At 29.0% G+C, this 12,213-nt stretch overlaps 1 protein-coding gene across 1 annotated transcript in view; it reads left to right on the top strand.

The window, feature by feature from the left end:
• The first annotated feature begins 802 nt into the window (after positions 1-802).
• The window catches only part of LOC129971102 (nephrin-like), a 62,038-nt gene continuing 50,627 nt past the window's right edge, over positions 803-12,213 (top strand). Inside the window, exon 1 of the mRNA XM_056084585.1 lies at positions 803-931. Coding sequence (XP_055940560.1) covers position 931 — 1 coding nt within the window. The 5' untranslated portion in view covers positions 803-930. The remainder of the gene's footprint in view (positions 932-12,213) is intronic.

The following is a 12,213-nucleotide window of genomic DNA, read 5'->3' as shown; positions in this document are numbered from 1 at the left end:
TTTTATTATTCTTAACCCTCTTCAAATTTTCATTTCAACAATTATTCTGTACTCTTTTCGTAAAGCCAACGGAAAAGTGTAATATCTCTTTCTCTGTTCTGATTCCCCCCTTCCCCTCCCGCACTTTCTCCCCTCTTCTCGACTGCGCATTTATTTTCGAATGAAATACAAAAGCAGACGACTTTTTCCTCCCCTTTCCCCCTTTTTGAGTCGAGAGGAAGGAGCAAAAAATTAAAAAAAAAGTGAATGAAAATTTAAACGTAGAACACTAATCTGAATAATTAGGTTTTTGTCAGCTAGCACCGAGTACAGCTGTAATCACACCATCCTATAAACAATAAGGACGGCTGATTTGCATTGCTTATAAGCAGAACGCTTCTTATTCATTTCTTTAATTTTCGTATTTACACAATTTTATTTTTTTTTACTGAAAATTCTGGATTCGCTTAAATTAAAAAAAAAATCGTGCTATATTTTTTCATTTCGTAACAAAGTCGAGTTGGAAATACATTTATACGCCTTATTAGGCCATTTTTATTTCTCTCTGTCTTTTTTTTATTTTTATTTTTTTATTCTTCTTAGTGTAATTCTTCTAGTTCGAATTAGCTTTTCTGCGCAATGTCAGGTAATTGTTATACATGTGACATTTCTGAATCTGGCAGTATGTTTCGGGATTCGAATCCTCATTCCGATTTACCGCCTTCCTTACTCCTCCCACTTGGATTAGAACTTTAATTTAGGGATGAGGAGAAATAAACATTTCGTGAGCTCCGAGCATTGTCCAGTGAAGGAGCAATGGAGTTCATTTTAATAGCTGTATGTTGTTAGAGACAGCATGTTTCCTCAAAATTTAGGCTGAGAATATTCGTTAGTTGAAGTATTATGGCTGTAAAAGTTTGAATGTTCTAAGAGAGGAAATTGTTTTATGCAAGTAAGTTACAAAATATCTTCCTTTATTACTAAAAGCCTTTACTTTTTTAAAAAATATAACATTGTTTTTTAAAAAACAGATTACTGTCTCAGAATATATAAATTATATTTAGTATAAATTATATTTAAAATATATTTAGTAAGTTCTTTCAATAATATATTTTACAATAAAAAAAATTCTTACTTTTATTTCTAATTTTCTAAAAAACAAATCTAACTGTTAAAGAGTAAATAAATAATAATAGTGGTTTAAAAATATAGATTTAAAACAAACCTTCATTTTATGATTTTAGAACGCATTAAATTTGGCAATAAAGAAAAAATATATCTACAGATATAAATTGCTAAATTAAAAAAATTACCTTTATTATCTTTTAACTAAGGAAAGTAATTTTTAATGAAGCAAAGAACTTGTAACGTAAAATAATTGCAAGGTTACTTAGATATTAAAAAATTAGAAGTTTTATCTTTTTTTTAATACATATGATACGGAGAATATTATTTTTCACTTAAACTGAATTATCTTTTTAATTCATATCAAAAATTTATATATTCGCTATTATATTCTAATTTATTTTATTTGTACAAAATTAAAAATTGATAATTAATCCATTGCAAATTTAGCAAATACAGTCATTAATATTGTGCAATTTTTGTTTGTTTTATTTTATTAGACAATTCCAAGAGATTTGAAATAATTTGCATCGCAAATATGCTTAATATCAAAATGTAATTTTTTACAAATTTTTTATTAAAATTTGAATACAAGTAAAATAAATCAATTTAATGTATTATGCAATAAAAATGAAATGCATTAAGAGCATTAAATTCAAGATTAATGAGTTTAATAAAAAATAGAAAAATTTTAAATCTCAGTCATTCCTGCATTTAATTTTTGTAACATTTTTTTCTAAATATACTTTTTATTGAAATAATTAAAAAATGCACACAAACTTAAAAAAAAATTATTTCTTTAAATAAAAAAAATGTTAAACAAAATTAAGGAGAATCAATTCTCTAACCGTAGTAAATTAATGTTTTTAGGCCGGATTCATCTATCTTCATTTTTAAAATTTGCTGTTAATTATATATCAAAGATAGCAAGAACTCAAAAAATTAATTAATATTGTCAAAATACGCATGAGTATAAATCCAGTAACTAACACAATGAAAAAGTATTGTGGTAAAATATATTCAAACTTTATCAAACTCAAACAAATATTACATTTAAAAATTTATTAAAATTACAGAAAAAAAATTGCAATTATTAAAGGGCTTGTTTGTTTTAAATTTGGTTTAATTTAAAAATGGTGTGGAAATGGATTTTATGATCCGAAAGTTATTGAGAAAGACATTATATTATGGAATAATTTTAAGTTAATAAAGAGTCTTGTTAAAATCTTGAAGGAAAAAAAACTTTTTTGTGTGTGAATCCCTTTTACCCAAGAATTAACTATAAGGCAAATTTGACTGATTTGGATCCAACTAACTGCCTATAAAGTATCTCGAAATGACTTTTACATCTTGCATACCACTTGATGCGCTATAATATTGAATAACTTTTAATTAATAAAGAATCTTATTGAAATGTTGAAAAAAAAACTTTCTTTATGAGTCCTTATTACCCACGAATTGACTATAAGGCAAAGTTGATAGACTAACTGCTTACAAATAGTCTATATTAACTTTTTCATCTTGCATGCTGCATGATGCATCCCTCAGATTATAGATAGAATGCCAGCCTATAAATATTAAGTAAAAGTATTTGAAATGCCGAAAGAAAAGTGCTGTCAAAGTCAAGAAGAAAGAATATAATGACTGATCAACTTCGCTAGATAATCGCAAGACCAACAAGCTGATCTTTAACATCAAGCGGATATCAATTCAGAAATGTGATCATCCTTAAGTGAAAAATATTGGATTGAAAATTATTTTAACATGATAATAATTTTGAGTCGGCCTATATTTAATGCTTCAATGATGCCAAAATGATTCAATATGGTCGATAAGACAAACTGTCTGATCTACAGTAAAAAAATGTTCCACGTAGTAATTAATTGAATAGAAATGATTTACTAACGAGGGCTTTTTAAGAATATTAATTCTATTTTTAATTAATTTAAAATTAATCGTAATTTATGAATTTTTCCACGATAGTTTAGAAGCATATCGTTGCAGATAAACCATTTTTACTTCACTTCAAAACTCAAAAAATTAGCTATTCGATGATAAAAATTTTATTCTTGAGGAATTTTTTCTTTCATTTTAATAATTTTTTCAATTTTTACTATATAGCGGCAGCTGCATTTTTATCATTTATTTCTTACTGAAATGCTTTATAGTCTAATAGCGAAGAGGGTTCGCTTTCGCAGTGCAAATCAAAGAATAAATAAGTTTTTATTCAAAATATATTTGATTTTCAACTTAATAAAATTGCTCACTTCTATTTCAAATTTAATATTATTTTGATACAATTTTATAAATTTGTAAACTAGATTTAGAAATAGCTGTAAAATGGTATTATAAAAAGGCAGGTGATACAATAAATAAAGTTTTTTAACATTATAATGTTTTTAACCTCTTTCCTTCTGTAAATAACGCAGTGCAAATTTTTTAAGAATAAAATGTAGCAGCTGAATCAATCATGCCAGACGATAATAAAGTAATGGAATCAAATTTAAAACCTTACCAAGTTATAATATTATATTTCCGAGTATCGATTTTTTTTTCTTTTGCTATAAAAACCGTCTAACAAATAATTCTGACATATTAATTGTATTTTTATTAAAAGTGATTTAAATTTGGCAGAGTTTTTCTGAATAATTTTCTTTCATATCTATTGCTTTTTCTTCCAATTTTCAAAATTAAAAAGTAAATAAAATTTAATTAAAAATAAACTTATTAATTTAAAGAATATTAGAATAGGGGTTTTCCGAATTTTAACTTTAAGAATAAATATAGAAGAATCAATTCTAAAACATTTTTTATATCCAAACGTTACTTACAAAAAAAGAGAGAGAGAGAGGGTTAAATTTTCTGTTTTCATTCAAATAAATAATTTGGCTGCCAGGAGTTAATAATTGATTCTCGACGTCGGATAAACGAGAACACTTCCTGAAAAAGAGAAAAGTTTGAAACGGTGAGTCTGTCAAAGAGACATAATATAGTTGTAATTAATACAAGTTTGATAGTCTAAACGAATGTTTATTTGTACATCCTCAATAATTTGTGTGCCGTTATGATCGTTATTTCATTCATCTTCGATAAAACTATTGTTAGCAACATTTTACGATATTTTCTAAAGAAAAAAGCGATATGTTCTAAGGAGTCCAATATCGCTAACTGCAAAGGATTTTATTTTCGGCCCTGTTCACTTTCGCTCGCCAACCTTATGCTCTCGAACTATCATCGAATCATGTATGTCCTGAGCTTAGTGGGGTTTCCTGAGAGATTGATTCCCTCCCTCCAAATAATGAAAGTAAATGGAAATAAGCTGTTTTAAAAGTGTCATGAATAAAAAAAAGTTCTGTTTCAAATTAAAAATATATTTTAAAATTAATTAAAATTTAGAAGAAATCTCGTCATAATTTTAACCTTTTCGGCAAGAATGAAGAATTAAAAGATGAAATTTAAAAAATATTAAACAAATTAAATAAAAACTTTCTTAAAACGGTTATAAGACATTAAAGTAATATTTCACGTTGCTTAATTTTTACTAACTAAGAGCATCTTTAAAAACAATATTTTTAATGCTGCCTACTTTAGCGAGGATTCTAATTCCAGCTCTAGATTTCCGCTTTTCATTTCCGTTTATATTTCCTAATGTATGCGCTTTTAATTTCTGTCCACAACAATGTGTTGCAGACTGCTTAAATTAAATTCACATTTTTAAGTCATCAAATAAACTGAAATTTAAAAAATGCACTCCATATTAATCATTTAATAATCGAAAAAATTCTAGAGTCCTAAAAGTTCTTAAAAAATTGTTTTATAATCTGGGCGAGCAAGTCGGTTGTGGTAGGTGACTAATAAACAGGAAACATGGTATTTTCTAAAAAAAAAATCCAAGAAAAAGTTTAAATCTACAATATAAATTCGATAAGTAAGTGTTATTTAAGGCATACATGTTTTTATAAACAAGAGATATATACTCTAATTGGAGCCAGACAGTTCATTTCTAAGCCTTATTGGCATATACATTTAATAAGAAAAATAGTCTAAATTAAATAAAGTAATTATAAGTGGCTAATAAGTAATTATAGTGATTAATATAAGTATAAATGATTAATAAGTAATTATAAGTAAGTATATTAAAGTAATGAAAGTGACTCAGTCTAGTTATATATAGGCTGAGTCAGTAAATGTCTCAGAACTATAAATTATTTTTTTTACATACCCCCAATCTTATGAATTATATTTAATGGAATATTTTTGAGATGCTAACATTTTAGATAAAATAAAAATTCCACCCTTTTTCGACTAAAAGGAATTGAATTATAGAAATCAGAAAATCATTATATATTTTTTTTTAAATCCTATAATATAATTGGATGCCTTTTATAGGAATTAAATATTATCGTTTTTATCATTTGAAAAATTGCTTTTTCATATTAATAAACCGAATTTTACTTTGTATCAGAGAAATCTTTTTATTAATAATTCTTTGAGATGCTGCATTCATTATAAAACCAGAAGGAATGGTCTCTCAAAACTTTCTCGCATATTCTCTAAAAACTTGCCATGCCAAAGAACACCTTACATGGCAATGACGTACAATAGTTACGAAATATTAACTTTTGACTTGAATTTAGATTTTTATTGAATCTATCGTGCCATCCTTGACGAATTATATGACAATAAATCCCTAGCATGCATTAATTGTATTCGAATTTGCGTTTTAGACACGCTTTTTCGGAACCGATTGAAGCAAAAATTTGACACAAAACTGCACTCGCAAAATCTCATACTAAATGTGATATATTTAAATCACTGCGTTTTTGAGCTATCGCGTTTATATGTTTCTGAAAGAACAGACTGACAGAAAAATCATCGTTTTGTTGAATTTGTCTGAAAATTCGACAGGCATCTACTCTATAGATTTTATATCTGTGTACCGAATTTTATCTATCTAGCTAACTTTGTTTTGTAATTATCATATTAAATTATTTTCGAACAGTCGGACGAACGGACTTTGAGAAGAATTTACTCAACATTTGACATAAATCTGCAAATTTGGTGCAAAGACCGAATACCAAATTTCAAAAGTCTAGCCCAAAGACTTTTTGAGTTATCTTTGTCACAGACAGACAAACTGGCGAACATTTTTTAGAGGTGTTTTTTTTTTGTTTTTTTTTTTCGAACACAGGGAGGTTTAAAACAAGAAGATTCGTCAAAATATCGACTTCAAATTTTTTTGCCGATTACTATGCTTTCTCTGTACTACGTATAAGAGAAAATAAAATTATTCTGTGCTACTCCAGTGCTGAATACTTCTATTTTCTGTACTTTTATTTTTAAAAGCCTGTTAGTTCCAGCAAAATTATTGTATTAATTGTAGTTTAATCACTTTCGTTTTGAATTAAAGCATCAATTTTAGGTGAGATGATTGAAAATTAGAGAAATCGTTAATAGCACAGCGTAAAGCTTCTATAATTGTATGAATTACATGTTTGTCAGAATTTGAAGCTTAAAAATATGTGCTTATGAAGCTATTAAAACCGTTACAAAAATATTTAACAGAATATTTAAACGACCATTAATTCATGCAAATCAGTTGGTCACCAAAGATTGCTAGTAGCTTATAAAATAAAAAAATCGTTAATGAGAAAAAAATAAAGAAAGAAAGAAACACTGAAATATTTATTATACCTTAATATACAAAGAAATGACAATGTTGCAGAGTCTATCCCTATATTTTTAAAGGAATTTTATAAACAATTGCTTTGTTTTAAAAGTTTTTATTCATTTCGCTAAAACATTTGCTCAGATTTTAAATTACCTGATACTACAAAGTTGTTTTTTTAATCACAAAACGGGTTTTCTAAATGACAAAAAAAAAAAAAAAAAAAAAGTATAAAAGTCAATGTTTTCGTTGTTCTTGAAGATTAATATTTCTCTTCTGTATTTCAAAAATGCTGTAAAAGCAGTAAATCAATACATCTCAAGACAGAATAAGTACGACTGTTAATAATGAAAAACATTTAAATTGGAATCTGCTGAAAATAGAATTCCGAGTAAACAGTAAAGGAGCAAAGAATTCCAAGTAATAGAATTCCAAGTAAGTAAAATTTAAAGGAGATAAGAATCTCTAGAAACTCCTGTAGAAACTGTTATCTGTATCCGTAACTGTTATCCGTAGTGTGACTATGTTTTATGTTTATTTCACCTTTTTACTTTCTCGTAACGAAATAATAGCGAATGTATAGTAATCCCTTCGCTTCACACATCCCAAAATATTTTTAACATTATATCTATCTGACTATCAGTATGAACTAGATGACTGAAATTTGCTATAAGGAATTATGACCAAATTTGTGGATTTCTGTCAAATTTTGAACGAAATCCATTCTCGGGAATTCTATCAATGTCGTTGCTTGAATGCGAGAGAACTCGATAATGCAAAGAGCTAGGCAAATAAAATTTGGTACAAAATGCAAACAAGTTTAGCATCTAATATATAGGATACTTATCAAATTTTGAACCAAATCTGTCAGTCTGTAATTGCGTAGTAAACCGTGCATGCATATATTCTGTATTTTTCACATGGGAAATAAAACTGTGAGTAATCCTGTAGATATCAATCTAAAGACTATGAGATTAGAGGCGCTTCTTGAAGCCCCGTTCCCATGACCTCTACGCGCCTTGAGTCTGGCGCATTTTGCCCTCTTTCCCCTCATTTGTGGTTATACTCGGCTCTTTGGTGTATATTCATTTTATATATCCCCCAACAGGTTGAGGGAAGATCCTGATCAATATTCACGGGCAAGAATGGTCCTACGATGGGTCAGATGGCAAATTTAGACAGTATCCTTAAAAGCAGCAGGCCATGGGAACAGGGTTTTATAAAGATGAAGTTTAATATCAAAACGTGCTTATTGCACAAAATGTTATTGCAATTTAAATATTATTTAGTATAATTCAAAATCTGAAAAGCAGTTTTTTTTATATTGTACTGAGATCACTTATATTACTTTCAATGATTTATTCCCTCTTACGTTCTGCACTTACTTTATCGAAAATGTCAGATTATAAAAAGGGGCGGATTAGTGCAGAACCGATTTATAAAAAGTAACTGTATTTGTATTGTATGTGAAATAATTACTCTGCACAAATTGAATTTTAATCTGATGATTTGAAAAAAAATAAAGTTGAAAGTATAAATCGTTGTTACGATCCACTAATGACTTCCACTAATAATTTCCCAGTTGGAAGAAGCAGGAAGGCGAAGAAATTATGTACTAACAGATTTAATCAAGGTTAAAGCAAGGTTGCTCACAAAGAAGAAGCAGATTTAAAATATTTATTTCTAATGAACGACATGGTGTGGTGCGGAAGTTAGAAGAGGGGCGGGGGGGGGGAAACAACTCAGGTATCGTTTTCGTCATCTGACCGCGGTTCAAAATTACGAGATTCGTCCCAAAATAACTTTAGTGTTGCTTTAAAATGGGACGTTAATATATCTGAACTAAACTGAACTGAGCTTCTAATGAACGACAACAGATAAAGGCAGTGGTGAATTTCCACTTAGGCAAACTAGGCAACCGCCTAAGACCACAGCACTGAGTGGGGTAGGGACCACCTGCAGACCAATTAAAAAAACTTTATTTTCCTAATTATCTAATAAATAAATTTAAAAAATACAAATCCTATTAATGAAAAAATATTATGATAATATTGATACTTTATTAAACGTGATAAGTCAGGTATAAATGTAGAGCTGGGTGGGACAAAATGCCCATTCAATCCCATTTGGATCAGTGTCTCGGGTACTGAAAGTGTCTCGGGTATTAAGAAAAGAAGTAATGTTTAAAGAAAAACAGATAATTTATTTAGAGTAAACAAAATTAACAGGACATTAACAATTAAAACCCGAAAGGTTAATTATATTAAAGTTAGAAGTTAAAATACTTAGATGGCACCAAAGGGCGAAGCCTAACAAGATGTCGGCACATAGCAAAACTAACTGCCGCCGTAGCGTAAGATTATTAAACACTCATTGTTACCGGAGACGAATAACCCTCCTCTCTTTTTTCGAGCGAATGCCAACAGTTCTCTTTTTACTCTAACTTATGATCATGTGACTTAGCACTTTGGATTAGTAGAATCCATGGTGCCATCTATTACAATACAATAAAACTAAATTAAAATCTGGGTGCGGTAGGTACAGCAGTGGAATGGTAATGGTCACTAATTAAATCTCTACATAAATAAACTTTATTCGGTTCACTTTATTATTAGAATATATTTTTATAACCGATTGCCTTCTTCCAATAATATTGTACGCAAACGTAGTTTTTATAACCTAACATCTACTTCAATAATATTGTGTGGAAACATAATTGTTGGGTAGTTTGAATAGATATATTAAAAGAAATATATTTTCACAAGGTTAATAATATTTAAAATATTCACTTAAAACAAATCATAATAAAATCATAATCAAAAAAAATCCGAAATATGAAACTAAAATGACCATATTATTAAAAGAGAGGTGTCATGATGTCGACTGTCTGGGGTTGTTTAGTACCTAAATCTATCAATGGACAGAGGACCATATAGTAGATCACTAGATGGAAGAAAGTTTAAAGCTTTATTCTATTCGGACAATCTTAGTAAATCTGTTTATAAGAAAACGGACAAATCTCAAGAAATTGTGTTTCGTCAGCTATTATAGATTTTAGACTATTGTTTATTTTTAGAACTCCCGTGATAGAACATTGAATGTTCTAGATGTACATCGTGTTTTCGTTCCCAATCGATATATTGTCAAAATTCCAGCAGTTTCCGGAACCTTTTCAAGAACATCGCTACGTTTGTCGTCAAGGATGGGGACAATGGGCCGGAATTCATTCAGCATCTGTCAGAGCATTCTGCAAAACTCTCTTCTTTATTATGAAAATTCAATATGTAGGGAAGTAATGCTACAGATTCCTAACAATTTATTTCCATATATATAAATAAAAGCGCCTTAAAATGTACATGTGTGAAATGTAAATATGAAAAGGACATCTATGAATGTTTATGAAAATGAAAAATTCTGAATAAAGCACAAATATCTATTTCTCAGCTACTAAGAAAGAAAAAAAATTACAAATATGAGCGAAACATTTTTATTTATACTTTCTAAAAATTATGAAGACGCATTCTTTTAATATAATTGTAATTTGTTTTTATGTCGAGCGAAGCAATTGCAATTCTCTTTCCATTCATACAGTATTAAATCTGATACGGTATCTCAGAAAAGAAATTTTCATCTTTGCATGTAAATATCAGTCTGATGCAGTACAAGTTATTAAGTTGCATTATTAGTGTTGTTATTAGTTGCAGTGCAGCGTGTTTTGTGCAACATAGTACAGAAAGTACAACATAGTACAGTACTTTTTTGAGTGGCTTCGGTAACTATTAAGCTTTAATGTTGCAACAACTTCCTCATTTTAATTCACAGTAAAGTTGCAGACGATTGAAATATTTTATATAATGAAATATTTCGAATTAGATGATCCCCTGCATAAGTTTTTACTTTCTCTTATAGGTAATACAGAGAACGTATTCTAATTGTTAAAAAATTGAAATTCGAATTGTTAAAAAATTTGACTAAGCTCCACGTTTCCTTAGTTCGAAAAACACATTTTTGGAAAACGTCTGTCTGTCTGTGACAAAGATAACTCAGAAACGATTTGAGTTAGATGAATGAAATTTGGTATAGGGTCTTTACACCAAATTTGTAGATTTCTATCAAATTTTGAGCAAAATCAATTTACAGGTAGTCTATGTATTCACTTGTTTGAGTATAAGTTAACAAGATAACGATAAAACGAAGACAGCTTGATGGATAAAATTTGGTATACAGATTTAAACTCTATAATATAGATAGTCATCAAATTTTGAGACAAATCCAATGAGGAGTTGAATGTCTGTCGGTCTGTACTTTCAGAAACCTGTTAACATGATCATTCGAAAACGCAATGAGTTAAATATATTAATTTTGGTTTGGAATTCTGTGCCGCCAAGTATAGATTTGCATCAAATAAAAATTTCACTCCGTTGTGAAAAACGCATCTAATACACAAATTCGATTTTCGAATGTTATTAACCGCATGGCAGAGATTAATCGCCAAATAACTCGCCAAGGATGACACGATAGATTCAGCAAAAATGCTAAATTCACGCCAAAGGTTAATGTTTCGTAACTATTGTACGCCAGTGCCTTACAAGGCATTCTGTGGGATAACACCTTTTGAAAAAAATTATTGCATTTCATGATTACACAATAATTTATTTTATAGTGAAGGACTTGAAGACACAGGTTGTCTTTTATGGGGTTTATTGGTAACATCAACAACAAAAGGCACATGATTACGCCATAGTGTAATAGGTCTAAAGAACTACACATAAAATTTCTCGGGAGACAGAGATAGCCGAGATCACACTCCCCCTAATACAGGAGTCAAGTTTGCTTCTACTGAAATATATATATATATATATATACTAACATCAACAAGGAGACCACGTGATATTTAAATGTTTGGCAGCTAGCTCCGCCCATGAAGGCCACGTGGTTAACTGAATTCTTAACACCTTTATTAATGAGGATGCAAAAAAGTTTTTGAGTGAACCCCTCTAGCTGATTATAAAAAACATTTGCATGCAGTCGCATTGTGATTTCATCGAATACTAATATTAAACAGATTTTTATTTCATCTCTTACACCACAGGTCTAAAATCTTGCTCACAGATACTAAATTATAAGCAAAATTTAGATTATAAATTAGAATTATTGATTAAATTTTGATTCGTAAAAAAACATAAGAATTCCATGCCAATCAACGTGGCGTATATCAGTTAATGCAAGAACATTTCTTCAAATTTTTTTTTTAATGTAGGTTATTTTTCAAATTTTTAATTCAATTTTCTTTGGAAAAAAAAGACAATCGTCCTGGGCATTTTATTAAAAACTGGGACATATCCAAGACTTTTTAAAGTTAGGACAAAGAATCAAAAATGTAACTGTTACACGAGACGTCTAGTCATTTTTATTATAAGGATCTTTATTAAGAATAATGA

This window comes from Argiope bruennichi, chromosome 1 (genome assembly GCF_947563725.1).
Source record: "Argiope bruennichi chromosome 1, qqArgBrue1.1, whole genome shotgun sequence".
Classification (NCBI taxonomy): domain Eukaryota; kingdom Metazoa; phylum Arthropoda; class Arachnida; order Araneae; family Araneidae; genus Argiope; species Argiope bruennichi.
This window is presented reverse-complemented; position numbering and strand designations above follow the sequence as displayed.